Source organism: Gorilla gorilla, chromosome 2 (genome assembly GCF_029281585.2).
Source record: "Gorilla gorilla gorilla isolate KB3781 chromosome 2, NHGRI_mGorGor1-v2.1_pri, whole genome shotgun sequence".
Lineage (NCBI taxonomy): Eukaryota > Metazoa > Chordata > Mammalia > Primates > Hominidae > Gorilla > Gorilla gorilla.
This window is the reverse complement of record NC_086017.1, coordinates 119,903,160-119,925,765: the sequence shown is the minus strand read 5'-3', so window position 1 is coordinate 119,925,765 and position 22,606 is coordinate 119,903,160. Positions and strand designations below refer to the sequence as shown.

The following is a 22,606-nucleotide window of genomic DNA, read 5'->3' as shown; positions in this document are numbered from 1 at the left end:
ACAGGCTTTTCATACATTACATAAAATGATTACACTAGGGATACTCTTTGATATATATATATATTTTAAAAAATTAAAACCATAACTTGGAGATCTTGATGCAACACTACATTCAGCTCTACTTCCTCCGTTTTAAAGGTTTCCCACTGTTCCATTTCTGGGGAACAGAATTTGTCAGTTCTTTATTCATATGCTTTTACATTATCTCCAAGTTTTTACTAGTCGAGCAATGCTATAATATACATGGCAACTTATGTATGTGTGTAAGGATAATTTCTAACAGTATAGTTGCTGGATCAAAGAATAAGAACAAAACGACTCTCTAACAGTCCTCCATGATGAGTAGTGTTTCCAAGCAAGGAGGAAATACACAATTTGGGGATAGGATAGTGCATAAACAATAAAGACTGGAGAGAAAAGGAACCAGAGATAAAATAAAGAGAAAAAACCCCACCTCTGTCTGTGAGATAAGAAAGATAAATATTTATATCAATAATTTTAAGAGTGCCCTTTAAAGTTTAATCAGTACAGTCTTTCCTGGGAATGCTTAAGAACAATGCTTTAAATGTCAATATGTTTTATTGCATAAACACATAACTTTTAAAATACACGCTATTGTCTTTATTTTTATTATAAAGATGTTGCAGATTTACTGCATATAATTTGGAAAATGTAAAAAGACTAAAGCAGAAAATAGTTTTCACTCATATCACTATTCAGAGACAACCAATATTGATATTTTAATCTCTTATTTCTGTATATGTATTAATACTTACACAGTTGAGATCATATTGTATATACAAACTTCCCTTTGCCAATTGTTTTGATTTTAATGATTTTTTTCGTTATTCTTTGCCTGCTTTTTTTTTTTTTAAAGATAATAGAAATTTAACATTGTTTTGCAATGAATTTGGATACCAGAATGACATCGACGTGGAGAAACCTTTAAATTCTATTCAGTGTCAAAGAAGACAAGCCATGGGTATCCCATTCATCATACAATGTGGTGAGTGTTGAAGTCCATTCTAATTACCAAATATTAAGGGTTCTTAAATATGCAAGTCATTGTGTTAAGAAATGAGGGATGTGGGAGACAAAGGTAAGACATCTTGCTTTCCAGGAGTTTACAGTCTAGAAGAAAGTTAAAAGTGTGAAAATAATTGTAATACAGGGAAAAATAAGGTAAGTGATATAATAGAGACAAATAATTATTTGAGGGTTCAAAGAAAAGGATGGGGGAGTAGAGGCAAGATTCTATGATGGAGTAGCATTTGTGATAGTCTTTAAAATAGTTTCAGGCCAGGCATGATGGCTCATGCCTATAATCCTAGCACTTTGGGAGGCTGAGGTGGGTAGATTGCTTGAGCTCAGGAGTTCGATACCAGCCTATGCAACATGGCAAAACCCCACCCCTACAAAAAATACAAAAATTAGCCAGGCATGGTAGTGCACACCTGTGGTCGCAGCTACTTGAGAGGCTGAAGTGGGAGGATCACTTGAGCCTGGGAGGTTGAGGCTGTGGTGAGCTGTGATTGTGTCTCTGCACTCCACCCTGGGCAACACAGTGAGTCCGTGTCTCAAAAAAATAAATTAATTAATTAAAATAGAATTTTGATAGGCAGAGATGAAGGGTAGAGAAATGTGAGTTAATATCAGGTGTACACTTCAGCTAAAATGTTTGTGAAAGAGTAGTAGAAAGAGCCATCTTTCTATTTTTAATATGTAATGCTATTTAATACATAGTAGGAATTTAGTAACTGACAGCTGAATCACTGAACAATGAATAAATAATAAGACAAAAGTATTAGGTTGGGTAAAGATGTTAGAGATTCTTGAATGTCAGGATAAGGTTTTACTTTGATAAGCAAGCAGGAGGTATTGGAATTTTTTCCATAGGAGGATAATTACATTCAGCACTTACTGATATGTTTTCTAGCCACTACACAAAGGGGCAGGGAGTTAAAGACAGTCTCTAATATCTGTAACTAACAGCTCAGTAGAGAAAAACAGACAAGCAAACAAAAAAGCAGCCTACAGTGTGTGAAACTCTGTAGAAGTATTTATACAGCTCTCGGGGAGCACCTCCCCAGCCTTTTGCCTAGGAGTATTCCAAGGAAGACCTGACTGGTCAGAGGTAACTTGTAGTTAAAGTTGTTCTGGCAGCTCAGTGAAGGATGACTTGGTGAAGGGCTAGAACAGGAGACTATTGTTGTAATCTAGGATCCAGGTACGAATTATAAATGTCTGAATGAAGGTGTGGCAATGAGAGTTAAAAGAATCATACATGACGTTACTTAGAAGGTATAATTGAGGAAATTGATGACAGTATGTGACAGCCTGTCACATGCTAATAATAATGGATAACAGTTACTGTGATTTTGATTTGTACCAGGTACTGTTAGAATCCAATCTCCAGTACCCAAGAGCTATACAAAATTGGGCAAATTGTTTAACTTCTTTAAGTCTCAGTTTCTTCTTTTATGAAATGAGATTAGTACTTGTAGCTACATTATAGAGTTTTAAGAATAATGTGAATTAATAAAGTTTACTAAGTGCTAAGGATAGTGTCTAGCAGTGTTGGTTTTTATGATGATGATGAGGAGGAGGATGTCATTTCATTCTCAGTAACTTTTAGATAAGTACTAATATAATACTAATCTTTTACTAGATAATGATACTGAAATATAAGAAGTTAAATAATTTGTCCAAGATCATAGAGGTGGTAAGAGGTAGAGCTGTTCAAGTTCTTAACCTATGTATGTACTGACTCTCTCTGCCTTAGATGAAAGGGACAAGTGTTAACCTACAAGCCGTTAGCAGTGTGTCTGGAGGGAATTCAGGATTAAATCTAAGTGTAGCCTGGAGAGGGAAGTGTGCCTTCGTCCTAAAGGCAAGGAAGGACTGTTTTGGAAAGTGGGTGAAGAAATCAGAAACTATAGACTGGAGAGGGGAATAAGAACAGAAGAAAGTACAGAAGAAAATGTGTATATGGTTCAAAAAACTAACTTCCCTTCCTTCCTTCCTTCCTTCCTTCCTTCCTTCCTTCCTTCCTTCCTTCCTTCCTTCCGTCCTTCCTTCTTTCTTGCTTTCCTTCTTTCTTTCTTTCAGTTTAATTTTATACTAGTTGAGACCATGGTTTTCCTTCTTATGTTAATCATGTAGTTGGAGACAGAAAGTGGTATTGTCAGCAGACGGGTAGTAGGTCAGAGAAAATGGGAGAGTCAAGTCACCGAAATTATTAATTTGGTTTTAGAAGAGGTGAAGTGGATGTATTATTTAAGGTTCTTTTGGCTGAAAGTAGCAGAAACTAACTGGAGGGAACTGAGACAATAATAATAATAACTTGTTGGTGGGGTCTTGAAGTAGCTCATAGAACCCTAGAATAGATGTGTCATCAAGAATAATGGTATATGATGAAGGATTCAGTTGTCTTTGGATTGAGAGATACCTCATACTTTTGGTATGTGCAAACTGACATCTTACTATGATAGATTCATTTCTGAACTCTTTTCTGTGTCATTTTGTTTTGATTGTCAGATCTTTGTCTTAAATGGAGAGTCTTGCCTTCCTCTACTAATTATCAGGAAAAAGAATTTTTTGACATTTGGATTTGTGCTAATAATCCCAACCGCTTGGAAAACAGGTATTTTTGATTATTTTCTAAAATTCTTTATTCATTTTTAATTTCTAAAGTTCATATGTATGAACCTTGAAAATGTCAATCTATAATATAGATTTTAGCTTAGTATCTGGTATCTCTTCAAACTCTTTCTAATGCCCTGCTACCTGTGCAAATATTATTTCATTGGTGTGCTTTTCCATCAAGTAATAGAAATCTGGGTGTAACTATCTGAAGACGTTGGGGTGAGCAGCTCTGCACTTCCACCCATGGGAGACCACAACCTGGTACTTAAGAGTTCTTCCTTCCAGTTCATTTTCATACAACATATGTCCTTATTGTACAGGAGTGTTACTCAGAGAGTGTCTCCAGGGGCATTAAACTGTTAGACCATATGCTTTTTCTGCTTAAATCATATATTGATTTCATTGCTTTACACTCTTGGAGGAAAAAGTTCAGACTAAAACAGGAAAAAGACTGATTAAATATTGAAGGATGTCAATGTTATTACAAGCCCTTTTAGACTAATATTTTCCCCCATAGGGAAAATGGTTAGTATTCCCCTTTAACAAAGGCACCCCTAAGTCAAGCATTGCTTTTCCATGCAGTCTGTTCTAAGTCCTTTGAGCTGGATATGTGAATCAATATTTTTAATATAGACATTAGGGTAATAACTCCTGTTTGGTTATTTTTTTATCTAGCTCTGAAAAAGAAGAGCAAAAAGATAAAAGAATAAGAAAACATTTGGAAACTGCTGCTAAAACCCCTTTCATCTAGAGTCCTCAGGCTATTTATATTTAGAGACTGAAGAAAAATGTCAGAGGTGGCAAAGGGTCTTAGATTTCTCATGGCCCAGGTTTTTTCATATCCCTTTCTTGTTTTGCAATGCAACCTTGTTTTTCCCAAATAAAAACCTGTCACAGAACCCAAAAATAAAGTAGATAAATGCAAAACTGTCCTGATTGAATTAGAGGCTGGGAACCAAAGGTATCCACTTTTTATTTCTGTTCCCTACTCTGCGGAAAGCCTAGAGCTCCAGGGACTGTGATTATAAAACACTGATCTATTCTTCTTTATTTTGGAAAAATGAGAATTAAAACCCAAATCCAGGCTAAGAAACCTATGTATGAAGCCACTGGCCAAGATCTTCTGTTTCCTAACCTGCGTTCATCCCCAACTTGGGACTTAAATATCTCCCAAATAGGAACAAAATGTTGGCTCAGTTTCAGTATTAAGAATAGTTAATCATATGAACTTACCATGAACTAAGAACTTTCATATAGTCTAGGATTGTATTTAGAGTTCAGACTCTGGAGACAGACTGCCTGGGTTTGACTCCTGGTTCTATTAGCTGTGAAATCTCAGAAATTACATAACCTCCCTTTAACTAAGCTTCCCATACACTGGAATGTGGTGTAATTATAGGATCTTTATGCATCTTCTCTGGATCCAGCTAAGCCCCATAGTTAGGACAATCTGCTGAAAGTCCCTGGTCACTAGAGGCCCTTGATCCCAGAATTTAGGCTACTTCCCACAGATGTAACCCTATCCCTAGGATTTCTTAGACCAGTCTTGGGCACTCTCAGACCTACAGAACTGGGAAGCTGTCCTCTGCAGTTTCCCTTACCTTCAACTTACTGTTTTCCCTGCATTGGCACAGACTCACCCCCTTCTGAAAAGTAACAGTACCATCTCAGAGCATTGTAAAATTGGTTTCAAAGCTGTATTAATTGTCTCTCTTTAAAAATTTAATTTTTAATTTGTATGAGTACATGATATGTATATATATTTGTGAGTATATGAGATATTTTGATAAGGCATATAGTATGTAATAATCACATCGGGGTAAATAGAGGTATTCATCACTTCAAGCATTTATCATTTCTTTGTGTTAGAACATTTCAAATAATACTTTTAGTTATAAAATGTATAATAAGCTATTGCTGATTGTAGTCACCTTGTGCTATCAAATACAAGATCTTATTGATTTAATTCTGTCTCTTTTACACATAAGAACAGTGCCACTTGTGATGAGTGGCTAGATAAATTTAGCCATGTTGACAGAAAACTGATGGACCTTAAAGGTCTAAAATGCAAAAAAGTTTTCTTATATTTATAATTTTCTTAAGTCCTTGATTCTTTAAATATACTGACATGATATTAACCATCTGTGTTTTATTTTCACTGAAAAGATTGTGACAAAATATGCTTAAAGTGGCAGCAAGAAATTTAGGGGAGATTTAAGCAAAATTGATTAAAAGGGCAGTTAATTGAGATTTGGCACTTCCTTCGTGGGAACTCCTTAACAGTGATGTAGATATGATGATTCCCAGGGAGGGGGAAGAAATTATTCTGATGACCTTGCTCAGTTCTTTGATTCAAAATGGTAGGATGGGCCATCTATACCTTGAGAATATGCTTCAAAATACATTATTGCTAGGCAAAACCCCTGACATATGTGCCATTGGACTTGGATAGAATCACTTAAAATAAGTGTATTAAAGTGATGACGAGTATAATTATTTATTAGGGAATAGTCTATGAGTAGCAGGACAGAGTAATGGGGTGAAAAGTGTCATTGTCTATATTTACAGAAAATACGGTTTCTTGTCAGTAGTTATTTGCCAATTGTCAGCAAGGCCATTACCAACAGACAGCATTTGAATGAACAATGTGTAACTAGAACTTGGGCTGGAAACATAGTAATAACTTTCTCTTACTTTGCAATTATATATGCTCATTCCATTTTTATAAAAGGCCTATGAACTTTCCCCATTTCTCAGAGAAGAAAATAGAGAGGCTAAGAAAGGATTAGTGACTTGCCCAGAATTCTTCACTACAGCTGAAACTGGAAGCCAAGTTTCTGATGCAAAACCTGTACTCTTCCTGCCTTATCACATTGTCTGTTGGAAGGCATCCTTCTCCATTTCAGGAAGCCTAGTTTCATTCAGATACTTTTTAGTGGACAAAATATATCTTACAAATGGTAGTATTCAGTAATGCCCAGAGAGGGTAAGGTGGAGCCATTCTTTTTTCAAACCACTGGAGCCTGGTTTTGTTTTCCACTTCAAGCACAGAGGGAGGCTATACATTTTTGACACAGTATCTGAGAAATAGCCATCAGTTTGCTTCCATTACATTCATACCATGCACTTATCTGCATTGAAAATAGGGATTACCAGCAGAGAAAAAATGATGCCTATTACTTGGCTGAACCAAAAATGTCTGAATTTTGAAAAGGATGTTAAAAAATATTTATGGATTGTATTGCATATTAAAGTGTAATTCATTTCCAAACATCTTTAAATGAAGACAGTTGAATGAATTGCATTCTAATAAAATGCTTGAGGTTTCTTCCTTCTGAATAAAAACTTGATGTTGTCACAGGTTCTTTTCTGAAATGAAATAGAAGGCTATATAGATGCCACCCCACAGATGTCTTCAAATCAGCACTGTGGGTTGCTGTATATATAGAAGTTGTCCCTAGAATTTGTTTACCTAACACCTTTCTTTGAAAATAACGATAATAACAAACACCGTATGTGGGTGGAATTAAGTGTTTTTTCACAGTAGTACCTGAATTTGATTGTAGTTCCTAACTCTTCTCTGTTGGTATGGGGCGAGAAAAATATATGCTGCAGCCCTGAAAAACAGAGAAGTGGTGGGTCTCATCTGCCTCCCTTTTCCCTCACTGTTTCAGATGGGAGAAAGTCCTCTCTCGATCCTCAGCCTCCTCCTCCCTTGCCTGGCCTAACACCCATGTATTTTCTGTGGACTTTGTCCCTCCTCTTTTTGGTAGCTCAGTGGAACTCCTCCCCTCCCTACCCCCAGTCAATAATAGAAAACTCTGTGACCTAGAGCGGGCTCGAAGAACTGACCTCAGTGTCTTACGACACTACTGCATGTTCCTTCCCCTCCATGCCCTGAATCAAAGCTATGCCCAGTGGGAGCTGAACTTCTTGTCTGTATCAAGCCTTGATACCAAAGTGAACAAAATAATATCTTATTTTTTCAGCAGTTTGGCTGACTCAGTTCCCCAGTACATAACCACAAAAACAAAAGTAAGAAAAGGAAAAATGGCCTCAAACCTTCCAAACCATATGCTTTGAGGGTTATTAGTATTTTTTTGTAATTATAACAAGGGGTGTGCTCATCCATAGCCTGTTTATTGTTCATTTACAAATCATCCTACATTATTATGTATTTACTAACCCACAAGTTATTAGAACAGCATATCTGTAAGGCTGGAAAGCAGATACTCTTATGACAGCAGAGCACTTGGGCAGGATGCTGCCATCAGGACCAGTGGGCGATTTGGGGAGGGGGCTTTAACGCATCTCATTACCTCCCAAGGCTATTGCTGAATCCTACATCACATCACGGGTAGTCACGGGTCTTCACAGTGATCCTGGGTCATCAAACAGATAATCCATATGTTTCAGAGGCATAATTATTTGCTATATTTTAAAGAGACATATATATTTCGCTACCTTTTTTTGGGGGGGGGAATGGCAGTGATGAGATAAGCTCAGTGATCTAAAATAATTTTTGCAAAAGGCCTCATTTTATGATAATGTAGAATAAGTGAAGCATTAGCAATATAATTGACGCCTTCCCATCCTCGTTAATATATGCTACTGTCCATATTTTTTATTAGGGTGTTTTCCATGCAAATTGGAGATGTAAGGTTATTTGTTATCGAAAGCCACGAATACAATGCTTTTCCTTTCTATTTGAATTTTGGATATATGACATAAAGAGTAACTCCTTGTAGAAGTAAATCGTCTTTTACAGACAGTAAGTAGTTTTATATTTCTCCTGATGTTAATCTTGTACTTGTTGATTCTGAAGTTGTCATCAGATAGAACGTCTACCTTCCATCCCACTGGGCACCATGAGCACAATATCACCATCAAAAAATGAGAAAGAGAAGCAACTTAGAGAGTCGGTCATAAAGTATCAAAATAGACTGGCAGAACAGCGGCCACAGGTGAGTTGTGATTAATTCCTCCCTAATTCTACTGTGACTCTTTAACTGTTGGTTTCATATGTGCAAATTGACTAAAGTGGTTTACACAATAAAATGTGTATAATCTTTTTCCTGTCCTTTTTGACATCTTTTAATTTTGGATCTAAGACCTGTTCTAGAGGGTGAGTTTTGTAAAAAAAAAATACTGTATATGTGATATCTAAGCCCATCTATACAACAATGCTTGTGAGAAATAGGGACATTTATTTCTACTCCACAGCTGCACATAGAACCTTACAGAGTCAGTCAGCATGTCCAAGGTCATGTGGTCAAGGCGCAACACAAATTTGTGTAACTCCAAAGGTTAGGCTGTTTTTATTTCATTCTTCCCTGAGGGAGGGTTTTAAGGTAAAGAGTTCTTTTAAAAAACATTAACCTATTAACTTAGAAAGTCAAAGCATATTTAATTGTTAAGAAAATTCAATAAATAAAACATTACTATCAATCAACATAGGTAACCATGACAATTTCGAGTGTAAGAAAATGTGGCATGTAGAAAAATTATTTTATTTTCTTGACTAATAATTAAATCTCTATAGATTTAGCACATAAATTCATCATTTTTTAAATGTGAAGCCTGTTGGCTTCCTCAAATAGCACTTGCAGCATATGTCCTGACATCCACTTCTATAGATGTCAGGAAATAAAATGCTTATTAAAATAGAAAATTCAATGATGAAGTGGGATTTAAGCTCCCCAGCTGTAGCAGCTTATAGTAAGTGTTTTCCTGGGCTCATAGAAGATTACTCTTTTACCTCACTTAGCTTGCTAGGGTTCTGCAGTGCAAGTCAGATACCACCTGAGATTACAGCCAAAGAAACCAGAGCTTTCCTTTTTACCCTGGAGTCTTAGGGTCTCTCTTGGAAAGATACTGAGAGTCACTTTGGAAACACATTCTCCTAAGCACTCCCCAACTCCAAAAAGTTGCTCAACTTTCTACAGTTTTTAAGGCCTTTAGTCATGGTTTCTTGTCAGACAAAAGTCAGAAATAAAGGTTTCACAGACTTTTAATAAATAATTAGGTACATTCAGATCTTTTTGTTATGAAATATTTTAATTTTGTTTCTTATTTACCACACTTGGTAGCTTTGTGAAGGCATTCAGCACATTATGAATTGATTGCATCTTTATTGCCATCTCTGGACATTGTTTTTCTTTTCTATAGCAGTGATAGCCAACCCCAGTATACTAATAATGCCAGTCATCAAGACTTAATTAGCTTGTTGTTTGTTTAGGATTGGATGTTGTGTTCATCATTGAGGTAGAGAATCTGATGGCAGCTGGTGGAATAGCAGATTTGGGCCAACAGTTCTGTTTATTCTTTTTTCTTGGTAGTTGATTTTTTTTCATAAGATTTAAGCCAAGGTTATAGATCCAGTTTGTTTCAAATGTAAACAAAGAAATTTAGCAGTACTTATATAGAAATTCACTGCCAGTACTTCAAAGGACGTAAGAATCCACTCCATCCTCCTTTTTCCTTTCGCAAAAGGAAGATTTTACAAAATCTTTTTGTGAAAAGATTCCTAACATCTTTTACATACTTTCTAGTACTCAGGGCTTGTAACTGACCCTGCTTTTGTGGTAACCAAGGAAAGCTCTGGGTTGTGGTTCACTGAACCAAAGGCAACCAGTTAATTTTGAGGTGATCATTGAGCACATACTTGCCCTCAGGTCTGTCCCAGGCTGGGAATTACGGGAAATATAGAGTATCTGTAATACCAAAATGTAAGTTCTGTGAGAGCAGGGGTAGTGTTGGTTTTACTTACTATGAATCTGTATTAACCAAAACAGTGCCTGGCATATACCAGGTACTCAATAGGTAGTTGAATCAATAAGTAAAACATGCCGTCAGATATTATACAGTCTTTTTGTGGACCAAGTCTAACAGCTATTTAAAAATGAGCAACCACTATAAAGTAATATTAATTCACATGTGTTTTCTTATTGTAACTGACACTGCAATAGAAGTTTACTGCAGGAGATAGTGAGGGCAGCTTCAATCAAAGAAAGTTATATAGGGGTGTTGGGCATGGTGGCTCACACCTGTAATCCCAGCACTTCGGGAGGCTGAGATGGGCAGATCACTAGAGGTCAGGAGTTTGAGACCAGCCTGGCCAACATGGTGAAACATCATCTCTACAGAAAATACAGAAAAATTAGCTGGGTGTGGTGGCTCACGCCTGTAATCCCAGCTACTTCAGAGGCTGAGGTGGGAGAATCCTTTGAACCTGGGAGGCAGAAATTGCAGTGAGCCCACGCCACTGCATTCCAGCCTGGGGGAAAGATGAGACTCTGTCTCAAAAAAAAAAAAAAAAAAAAAAGAAAAAGAAAAAAAGAAAAAGAAACCAAAGAAAGTTATATAGGGGAAGTGATACTTGTATCTTGAAGTCTATTTAGGATAAATAGAGGGAAAAGGATAGGGCATTTCAGGTGAGAAAAACAACCTAAATTAGGAACACTTGGAGATGAACACTGATTTGTTCTTTCATGGAACCAGTCACTTAAATTACATGTTAAGCTTTCATATTTTAAAAATTAAACTCAGTATTTGTGTGGCATCTCTCTTTTAAAAATGGTGTGACTTGTTATAACGATGCAACTCCCATATAGTTATAATATGGTAATTACTGAACAGAAGACCTCTGAAAGATGACCTCGATTCCTCCTTTCACAAAAATAATCCATGAACATGTTCAGAAACTATGTTTTGGTGATATTTATCTGATGTCAAAACTAAGACTAAAAACCATGCAATGTTCAGTGTAAATTTCCTGTCCTCCTTCTAAAACCCTTTAGAAGAAGTTTTGGAATGTGACATAAGAAAGGATGGGAAAGCTAGAAAAACAGGCCATCATTGGCCCCTTTCAGTTTCAGGTGTAGGCTAGACATCACTGAAAAAATCAAGAACTGGCTAGTTTATTACTATGATTCACTGTATGTCTATTGTTGGTGTCCATTCACCCATTCAGTATCACAGGATCATACAATATATGCCATGTAATTATTATTTGCCCATCTCCTGTTTTCTCTTCCTCCATCCCACTCCCAATGACCACTTATCCATTGACCAGACCTGTGTACTGAATATAAAAATGACCTAAACCTGCACACCCTATCTCTTAACTCTCTTGCATTTCAGCTTTAATGGTAGCAGGCATCTTGATCTGGAAAATGAAGGGTTGACCAGGTAAATCAAAAATCTTTCTGGATTTTAGGTTCTATGGGTATCTAATGATTAGATGGTAAGAGAGTTATCCTAATTATTAGATGTTGTCCCATAGGAGAAAATGAAGTAGCTAGATCTAAAGGTATCGTTTCCACATGGTATCTTATTTAATTGCTACAACATTCCAGCTAGTTATATCTATTTTAACAAAGAGGAAAGTGAAATCCAAAAAAGTTAAAAATAATTTTAATCAAAGCACATAACTTTAAATGGTGAAGTTGGAATTTATTTCCTTTTTGCCCAATTCCAGCACCATATTTCTTGCAGTCTTATAGGAAAAATACAGACAAAAAGGACATAAGAACATTTACAGTAGCAACAAACTTATATATTGCAAATCATATTTGTTAAGGGAAATACCTAAGTTCAGTAAACCTAATAGGAGAGCTCAAATTCAAGATCTGTCACCTGTGGTGCATTTTATAGACTAAAGGGGTTGTCCTCCATGTAATTGATAAGCTATGTCAACAAGCCAAGATCCTTGTTATAAATTGTGCTTCTGAATCCAACCCATCCCCATCTTTATCCTTCTGAATAGATGAATAAGTAATCTGTTTCTAACTACTTTCAGCTTCATTCCGCATTACCTGCTGTTTTCTATACCGAGTGACAAGTGCCACCTGCTGGCCAAGTGGTGAAGCTTTTATTTCCATTGTTTCACTGGATTGCTAGTTGTAGTTGGCATATTAGCTGGATAATTGTTATTTTTTGGTAAACCTAGGCAATAATTTAAAAACCATAATGTTATAAAATAAATTTCTCTGTATTTCAGGACCTCTCCATTCTCAAATTTGCCTCTTTCTCAGATTTAACTTAAAATTTCTCTTCTACCTTCTGTTGTATGACAAGGATGATTGTGTCATTATCATGCACACAGAATCTAGTTTTAGTTACACTTTATTCAGGATTTTATGGTACCATCTAAAATCCACTTAATACCCTCAGTCATTAAAAGACAGATCATACCTTTCTCCCTGAATTAAGCTACCCTATATTTACCCCTTTATACCTAAGTAATGTTAATGAGTAGTGTATTTGCATAATCAATATATTTCTGCAATGTGTGATGAATTGCTTATGTGTCCCCTAGGTCTTTCTGAATTAATCTTTTGTATTTACTATACATTTGTTGGCCTACAGTCCAGGCTGTCTATAATCTGACACTAGTTGCCTTTCTATTAATATAATAGCATTTGTTTCTTTCACTCTGTATGGTGCTCCTACTGAGCTTCTCCATATTTCTTACAAGTGTTCACTTCCATGTGGCTCTGCAGGCCTTTGTTTCTGCATTCTTGTCTGGAGCAGCCTCTGGTCCTTCTCCAGTCCTTCAAGATCCAAAACTATTGCCAATCCCTGTATGATTTACATACTTAGAAAAGTATTTCCTTCATTTCATTTACCTACTTGGAAAAGTATCTCCTTCATTTACCTACTTAGAAAAGTATCTTTCATTTACCTACTTTCATTTACCTACTTAGAAAAGTACCTCCTTCCTTCCAGTTCCCCTTGTCCCATGTGGTTTTTCTTAGAGCATGTTTTACTTCTACCTGGTATTATAGTCACTTTGTGTCTAATATTATAGTTACTTATGTGTCTCATCTGTCTGCCATATCAGACTATATGCTTTTTGAAATAAAGGACTATTTCTCTTCATCTTTGCATTCCCAATAGTACCTAGGCCTGCAGCTTTCATGTAATAGGTATTTAGCAAACAATGAAGGATGGAAAGAATAATTTGATTTATGCAGAATTCCTGAAAGGTGAATATTTTATATTTGATTGGATTGGTTGACTCTACATAGGTTAGGCTTACCAACTTCTGCATATATTACTGAAGACCAAAATGTTCTTATACCTGGTCACAATAAACTGTTGTATTTGGATTGGAGTACAGAGACTGCATTTAGATTTCATTTGTCATGTTCATAGTCATCCCATCAAATATATAGCATTTATAAGACTTCATGCCTGGTAAGAAGAAACTCCAGCAATAGAATTCTGTTCTTTTTCAGTGCTCATATGGACACACATACACACAGAAATGAAATAGTATAATCTGGCAATTCAGTTCCCACATTGGTTGTTTTAGCAGTAAATGCAGAACAAAGAAGGCTTGCCGAACTTTTAGCTGTGTTTTTCAGATTGAATGGCATATCTGAGTACAGCTTTGTATGAAGAATGTGAATGCATTTTTCCATGTAGAACTTAATCTTTTTAATGTGTCATTATTGTGTAGGCTGCTGAGGTTTCAGATCTCTATAACTATAGTGACAGATGCCATAGAAAATATATTTGTTCTTCAAGAGTGCTTTTCAGCGTCCTTATATAAACTGTCATGATCTAAAATTTGTGACACCTAAAGGCCCTTGTCTAACAAGAGGCTATTCTAGTTATTGTAGATGAAATATTTTATTTTATTACTCTTACTACAAAGATCTCATTTCTCTATGGTGATGTATTGCTTTTCGAAGAGGGATAATGCATGATATATTCACACTTGTGGGTCCTATGCCCTGTGTTCATGGCATACCAAATGAGACATTAAACAAATTGCCTTATGATTAACTAGTGTACAAGTCCTTTGAAGGCAGGTATCGTCTGTTGCTTTCTTCTGTGTACCTCCTACTACCATACCTGGTGCAATGCTGGGCACAGTAGATGTCTAACAGGAGTTCAACTCCTTAACTTGCACTGCTTCTCCAAATTATTTTCTTACTCATCCTTTTTGGAGAAGCTGACATCATACTTCCTGATGGAACAGCATTTGTGGTTTACTAAACAGACCCAGACAGCACTAATGATTAAAGGGCATCAGAACAGCCTGGCATTGTGGCATAGCGTGGTGCAGGGAACTCAGGACACTCTCAGCTCCTGGCTTCATAAGCAACTTTATTTTGCCATGGGGTTGACACTGAGGAATGCCATCCATTGTTGTCTACTCCTGGGTTTCACAGAAGTGACCAAATGCTGTCATCAAAGGCCAAGAGGAGTTTGAGTCCAGAGGGAACACATTTTTCCTCCCAGAAGGACAGCAATAGCTTTGACAGTTGCAGGCAGTCTTGCCACATTACATCCCTCTGTTTGCATGCTAGTCAGTGATTCCTGTTCACATCAGCAGAGATGGAGAGAGGAGTAGAGGTTCAGATGTGTTGCCTGAAATGATTTTCACTGCAGGGAATACTAATTTGGGTTTTAATGCAAATACACCTATTTGATCTCTACCCTACAAAAACTACTTAAGCATCTAAACTCTAGGTACAACCAGTCCCCAGTTAGTGTGCATGTTAATCAGGGACTATCAGAGGCTGCCTGGTGTCTGGGGTACACCTCGGGGCCTGTTCCCTGACTGTGCTCAGAGTAAGATACAAGTCTTTGGCTTTCTTCCGCAGCAGGCTGCTCGCTGCTCCCCTCTCAAGGAAGTCTGTGCCTCCACGCCTGTACCCTCTGGGCACCAGCCCACCTGAGTCTTCCTCTCTCAGCTTGAATCCTGTTTTTCAATTTGCTTGACCCAATTTCCTTCTTACTTAGGACCTAACTTTACATTTTGAATTCAGTTTGGGGAATTGTGTTTCATGACTGTTGTTCTGATTTTGAACTTAAACCTTGTATCTTGTACCCCTGATTCAACCTCATTCAATCCTTGTCACCTGACCATATTTGTGATCTGAATCTGCTCCCTTCCTCTGTCTCAATTCCTGGAGGCTGGAGTAAAATTCATACCTAATCTTTTTTTTTTTTTTTTTTTTTTTTGAGACAGAGTCTCACTCTGTCGCCCAGGCTGGAGTGCAGTGGTGCAAACTCGGCTCACTGCAAGCTCTGCCCCCGGGTTCACACCATTCTCCTGCCTCAGCCTCCCAAGTAGCTGGGACCACAGGCACCCGCCAACATGCCCGGCTAACTTTTTGTATTTTTAGTAGAGATGGAGTGTCACCATGTTAGCCAGGATGGTCTCGATCTCCTGACCTCGTGATCCACCCGCCTCGGCCTCCCGAAGTGCTGGGATTACAGGCTCATACTTAATCTTAACTGGGGTCTATTTTTTACCTTGTACTTTACCAACATATGATTTAACCTCTCCACTCCTTCAGTTAGTCTTCCCCCACCAAGTCCAGCATTCTAACCAGGGTGTAAGGTCTCCTGACACATCAGGGATTTGCATCGAGTCCTGAAGAACTAACTGACGTTAGTCCATGAACTTTGCTTCACAAGGGTCTAGAATAACTTTTCCTCCACTTGGCGGGACCCCCCCTTGTAGGCACAAGCCAAGACCACTAGGAATAATTTCTGGCATTTGAAAATAAAATGAGGTATTACTTAAAATGCTTCTGAACAGGAACAGATCTAGTTTTGTTTTGTTTTGTTTTGTTTTGTTTGAGCCTGAGGTTCATACAATTTTTGGGATCCCTTTTAAAACAGAAAATACCAAACTATAAATATGAAGTTAGGACAGCGCCATGGAAGAGGCTTGTGTAAGGGAGGGATGTTGCCACTTAAGCTACATATACTTCATGGTTCTCCCACCATTTGTTTTTGCATGTATTATACCATGTGGTCACTGCAGGGTTTTTTTGTAATAAAGGAGAATTACATATTTTTCATATTTCCAATTCCCTTCTCTCCAATCTCTCCCCCAAGATTTCCATAACTATATATACTTTTGGTGAATTCTAAAACTACCTAATTCCTGTAACTGTACATAGATGAAGAAACCTAACGAGAAGGATGAATGGAGGGGTGAAATGATAATAACACTTAGAATGTGCCTCTATCAGCAGTGCTGTAAATTCACTGGCATTTAATCCTTATTACAATGCTATGATTGTTATGATTCCTATTTTGTGGATGAGGAAACTGAGTCACAGAGAAATACTCTGCCAAAGATGTAGTTAGGAAACTGCAGAACCATGATTTCAGCCAACGCAGACTGGTTCCAGACCCCTCATTCTATTACTAAATTATATTGCCCCTCTGGCCAATGTGAGGTAAACAATGTAAGAATAGGGGTAGATCTGAAATGTAGGATTGATTCTTAGTTCAAAGCTGTTCAAACGACTCTGCTTTTCTGTTTTCAGTTTGGCTCAGTAGCTCTTCTGTGTAAGAGAAGTTGAGAAATTAACTGCTAATTGTAAACATAATTTCTTTTTCTGAGTAGCTCTGTCTATAGTGGGCAGGTTTGGAAGGCAAAGTGACTTTGGAAAGCTTTACGGAAGGGGGAATGCTTAGGAGCTCTTTGAAGAAGGAGATGCAAGCAGCAGGATGTGGTGGACAGCATTGGCCTGGCGTTAGGATCCCTGCCTTCAGGTCCCAGCTCTGTTGTTCATAAGCCAAGTGACCTCAGGCCTGTCTGGTGTCTGTAGTCCTTGATCTGAGTACCACCAGGCCGGTGAAAAGAAGAAGATTAAGACTGTATTTTCGGGGATCATGTCTATAGGTCATTTCTAGAGAAGCTTCTCTGAACATTTAGAGCACAGGAAACCACGAGGAGGCGCAGCATTCTCTCTTGAGCATGGAACCGGTGTTGCTTCACTGCAACTGGCCGTTCATTTGCTCTTGGTGATCATTCCTCTCTTCCTTTGGGAGAGGAACAGAGAGAGGACACAGTCGAGGAGTTCCTGTTTTAACAAATAAAAAAGGTGGAGGTGAGGAATTAAGCTAGATGTTTGCAAAGACCCATTCAAATTTTAGAACCCGTGAATATCAGTTGCCAATCTTCTATCACAAGCAGTTATGTTTGAAATATCTATATTTACTAATACCATTTTGAATATAAACATGATATTTCTGGAGCAGAGCAAAGTATTATATATAACACAAGGAATCACCCTTTGTTCTGGTTTTTACCCCTGGAGCAATGGATCGGGCGAGAGTCAGATCAGATGATGTCTTACAATTTGTACTACAGGTAAAGAACTCCTAAGAAAATGTATCTGGACATTTCTGTAGGAGAGTGGCAACCACCCTCTCCACATTCTTTTGCTCTTTGGGAAGGGCCCTGAGTTGTAACTCTTACCCTTTGGAATATAAACAGATCTCTGGGGGTAGGGGAAGATGAGACTAGTTTCTCCAGCTTTACAATTCTGGTCTTGTCTCTGTGGTCCCAGATTTTATTCCTCCCTTGAAATGTAAACACATATTTCCAGGGAGGTAAATGTCTCTGGAGGCAAATCTCTTCACATGCCCTCTCCACTAATAATCAGTTGCAGATTAAATTCTAAGATTTGTTCTTTTAGTCCAGGTCCCAAGTGAAGTAAATTTAATCAGAAAATCCTAACTGTACAGAAACATGAAAGTATTTTCTCTATAGTCCCACAAAGAATTGATAGAAAATTAGAAAGGAGCATTCTTTACTTTCCAGGGCTGTGAGTCTGAGATTATGGGACTGTCTGTTTGAAAACAACGTCACAATTTTATAGAAATATTAACTCCTGAGATCTACACCAGACGGACTAAACAAGAATCTCTAGGTCTGGTGCTTTGGAATCTCCATTTCTGCTGCTTCCCAGATGTATGCACCACCAATATTCACTTCTTTATTCCTGGTTTAAGCATTCTTCAGTTTTTCTACTTCCAGAGACAGTTCATCTTATGCAGCTCTCACTGATTCAGTCTGTGATTTGCGGGACTTTCTGAACTCATAAAGAAATGTAATAGTCTTGCTGGGAGAAGTTATAAGTGTCATTTAAAAATGAATACTGATATTTTCAAGCTTTCTAGGGTAATAATTCTTCTTTGTAATCTGAAAAGATGATGATGATAAAAAAAGATGCTATCATTGGTAAACAGCTACTCATTAAGTAACTCAGATTTTGAAGTAGGTTAACTGTGTTATTCAGATTTCTGTTTTACAAAAATTCAATCAAAAATGTAAGAATGCATTCCTCAAAAAAAGTACATATGGGATTTTAAAAAAATGTATTTTTAAAACTATAGGCCAGCCCCAAAACTGATGCTGAAAATCTTCATCTATTAGTTGAAATGTATCTATTAGTGGAAATCTCTATCTCTAATTAGAACCGGAAGGAAAACTTTTAGGGGAACTATTTACATTTTTCGTTTAGGTCAACTTCATTTAGTACACTTAACATGTGCAAATTTAGTGCACTAATTTTATGTATATCGCTCTTTCCACAGAAGATGCTTCAAAAGATAAACCAAAAGTATCCTACTTTTTGTCTTAATGCTTTAGAAAACTTTCTCCTAATCTTGTGTTTTACTATTTTGCTTTGACTTTTTCACTTCAATTCCATTAGATTATTAAATTAAGTATGCGAGTATTTCCTTTAGTTATTTATTTATTTTTTTATTATACTTTAAGTTTTAGGGTACATGTGCACATTGTGCAGGTTAGTTACATATGTATACATGTGCCATGCTGGTGCGCTGCACCCACTAACTCATCATCTAGCATTAGGTATATCTCCCGATGCTATCCCTCCTCCCTCCCCCCACCCCACAACAGTCCCCAGAGTGTGATATTCCTCTTCCTGTGTCCATGTGATCTCATTGTTCAATTCCCACCTATGAGTGAGAATATGCGGTGTTTGGTTTTTTGTTCTTGCGATAGTTTACTGAGAATGATGATTTCCAATTTCATCCATGTCCCTACAAAGGACATGAACTCATCATTTTTTATGGCTGCATAGTATTCCATGGTGTATATGTGCCACATTTTCTTAATCCAGTCTATCATTGTTGGACATTTGGGTTGGTTCCAAGTCTTTGCTATTGTGAATAATGCCGCAATAAACATACGTGTGCATGTGTCTTTATAGCAGCATGATTTATAGTCCTTTGGGTATATACCCAGTAATGGGATGGCTGGGTCAAATGGTATTTCCAGTTCTAGATCCCTGAGGAATCACCACACTGACTTCCACAATGGTTGAACTAGTTTACAGTCCCACCAACAGTGTAAAAGTGTTCCTATTTCTCCACATCCTCTCCAGCACCTGTTGTTTCCTGACTTTTTAATGATTGCCATTCTAACTGGTGTGAGATGGTATCTCATTGTGGTTTTGATTTGCATTTCTCTGATGGCCAGTGATGATGAGCATTTTTTCATGTGTTTTTTGGCTGCATAAATGTCTTCTTTTGAGAAGTGTCTGTTCATGTCCTTCGCCCACTTTTTGATGGGGTTATTTGTTTTTTTCTTGTAAATTTGTTTGAGTTCACTGTAGATTCTGGATATTAGCCCTTTGTCAGATGAGTAGGTTGCGGAAATTTTCTCCCATTCTGTAGGTTGCCTGTTCACTCTGATGGTAGTTTCTTTTGCTGTGCAGAAGCTCTTTAGTTTAATTAGATCCCATTTGTCAATTTTGTCTTTTGTTGCCATTGCTTTTGGTGTTTTAGACATGAAGTCCTTGCCCATGCCTGTGTCCTGAATGGTAATGCTTAGGTTTTCTTCTAGGGTTTTTATGGTTTTAGGTCTAACGTTTAAGTCTTTAATCCATCTTGAATTGATTTTTGTATAAGGTGTAAGGAAGGGATCCGGTTTCAGCTTTCTACATATGGCTAGCCAGTTTTCCCAGCACCATTTATTAAATAGGGAATCCTTTCCCCATTGCTTGTTTTTCTCAGGTTTGTCAAAGATCAGATAGTTGTAGATATGTGGCATTATTTCTGAGGGCTCTGTTCTGTTCCATTGATCTATATCTCTGTTTTGGTACCAGTACCATGCTGTTTTGGTTACTGTAGCCTTGTAGTATAGTTTGAAGTCAGGTAGTGTGATGCCTCCAGCTTTGTTCTTCTGGCTTAGGATTGACTTGGCGATGCAGGCTCTTTTTTGGTTCCATATGAACTTTAAAGTAGTTTTTTCCAATTCTGTGAAGAAAGTCATTGGTAGCTTGATGGGGATGGCATTGAATCTGTAAATTACCTTGGGCAGTATGGCCATTTTCATGATATTGTTCTTCCTACCCATGAGCATGGAATGTTCTTCCATTTCTTTGTATCCTCTTTTATTTCCTTGAGGTTTGTAGTTCTCCTTGAAGAGGTCCTTCACATCCCTTGTAAGTTGGATTCCTAGGTATTTTATTCTCTTTGAAGCAATTGTGAATGGGAGTTCACTCATGATTTGGCTCTCTGTTTGTCTGTTGTTGGTGTATAAGAATGCTTGTGATTTTTGTACATTGATTTTGTATCCTGAGACTTTGCTGAAGTTGCTTATCAGCTTAAGGAGATTTTGGGCTGAAACAATGGGGTTTTCTAGATATACAATCATGTCATCTGCAAACAGGGACAATTTGACTTCCTCTTTTCCTAATTGAATACCCTTTATTTCCTTCTCCTGCCTGATTGCCCTGGCCAGAACTTCCAACACTATGTTGAATAGGAGTGGTGAGAGAGGGCATCCCTGTCTTGTGCCAGTTTTCAAAGGGAATGCTTCCAGTTTTTGCCCATTCAGTATGATATTGGCTGTGGGTTTGTCATAGATAGCTCTTATTATTTTGAAATACGTCCCATCAATACCTAATTTATTGAGAGTTTTTAGCATGAAGGGTTGTTGAATTTTGTCAAAGGCTTTTTCTGCATCTATTGAGATAATCATGTGGTTTTTGTCTTTGGCTCTGTTTATATGCTGGATTACATTTAATGATTTGCGTATATTGAACCAGCCTTGCATCCCAGGGATGAAGCCCACTTGATCATGGTGGATAAGCTTTTTGATGTGCTGCTGGATTCGTTTTGCCAGTATTTGATTGAGGATTTTTGCATCAATGTTCATCAAGGATATTGGTCTAAAATTCTCTTTTTTTGTTGTGTCTCTGCCCGGCTTTGGTATCAGAATGATGCTGGCCTCATAAAATGAGTTAGGGAGGATTCCCTCTTTTTCTATTGATTGGAATAGTTTCAGAAGGAATGGTACCAGTTCCTCCTTGTACCTCTGGTAGAATTCGGCTGTGAATCCATCTGGTCCTGGACTCTTTTTGGTTGGTAAGCTATTGATTATTGCCACAATTTCAGCTCCTGTTATTGGTCTATTCAGAGATTCAACTTCTTCCTGGTTTAGTCTTGGGAGAGTGTATGTGTCGAGGAATTTATCCATTTCTTCTAGATTTTCTAGTTTATTTGCGTAGAGGTGTTTGTAGTATTTTCTGATGGTAGTTTGTATTTCTGTGGGATCGGTGGTGATATCCCCTTTATCATTTTTTATTGCGTCTATTAGATTCTTCTCTCTTTTTTTCTTTATTAGTCTTGCTAGCGGTCTATGAATTTTGTTGATCCTTTCAAAAAACCAGCTCCTGGATTCATTAATTTTTTGAAAGGTTTTTTGTGTCTCTATTTCCTTCAGTTCTGCTCTGATCTTAGTTATTTCTTGCCTTCTGCTAGCTTTTGAATGTGTTTGCTCTTGCTTTTCTAGTTCTTTTAATTGTGATGTTAGGGTGTCAATTTTGGATCTTTCCTGCTTTCTCTTGTGGGCATTTAGTGCTATAAATTTCCCTCTACACACTGCTTTGAATGCGTCCCAGAGATTCTGGTATGTTGTGTCTTTGTTCTCGTTGGTTTCAAAGAACATCTTTATTTCTGCCTTCATTTCATTATGTACCCAGTAGTCATTCAGGAGCAGGTTGTTCAGTTTCCATGTAGTTGAGTAGTTTTGAGTGAGATTCTTAATCCTGAGTTCTAGTTTGATTGCACTGTGGTCTGAGAGATAGTTTGTTATAATTTCTGTTCTTTTACATTTGCTGAGGAGAGCTTTACTTCCCAGTATGTGGTCAATTTTGGAATAGGT

At 37.5% G+C, this 22,606-nt stretch overlaps 1 protein-coding gene and 1 non-coding gene across 4 annotated transcripts in view; both read left to right on the top strand.

The window, feature by feature from the left end:
- Nucleotides 1-22,606, top strand: part of MORC1 (MORC family CW-type zinc finger 1) — a 165,993-nt gene that overhangs the window by 81,948 nt on the left and 61,439 nt on the right. For all 3 annotated transcript variants that reach the window (XM_004036029.5, XM_019023101.4, XM_055381193.2), the window contains 3 exons: nt 878-1,006; nt 3,538-3,643; nt 8,471-8,609. In XM_004036029.5, the coding sequence (XP_004036077.2) occupies nt 878-1,006; nt 3,538-3,643; nt 8,471-8,609 (374 nt within the window). The remainder of the gene's footprint in view (nt 1-877; nt 1,007-3,537; nt 3,644-8,470; nt 8,610-22,606) is intronic.
- On the top strand, nt 17,275-17,482 carry LOC115934271 (small nucleolar RNA U3). Its single transcript, XR_004070081.1, has one exon. It is a non-coding gene; the product is annotated as a small nucleolar RNA U3 (small nucleolar RNA).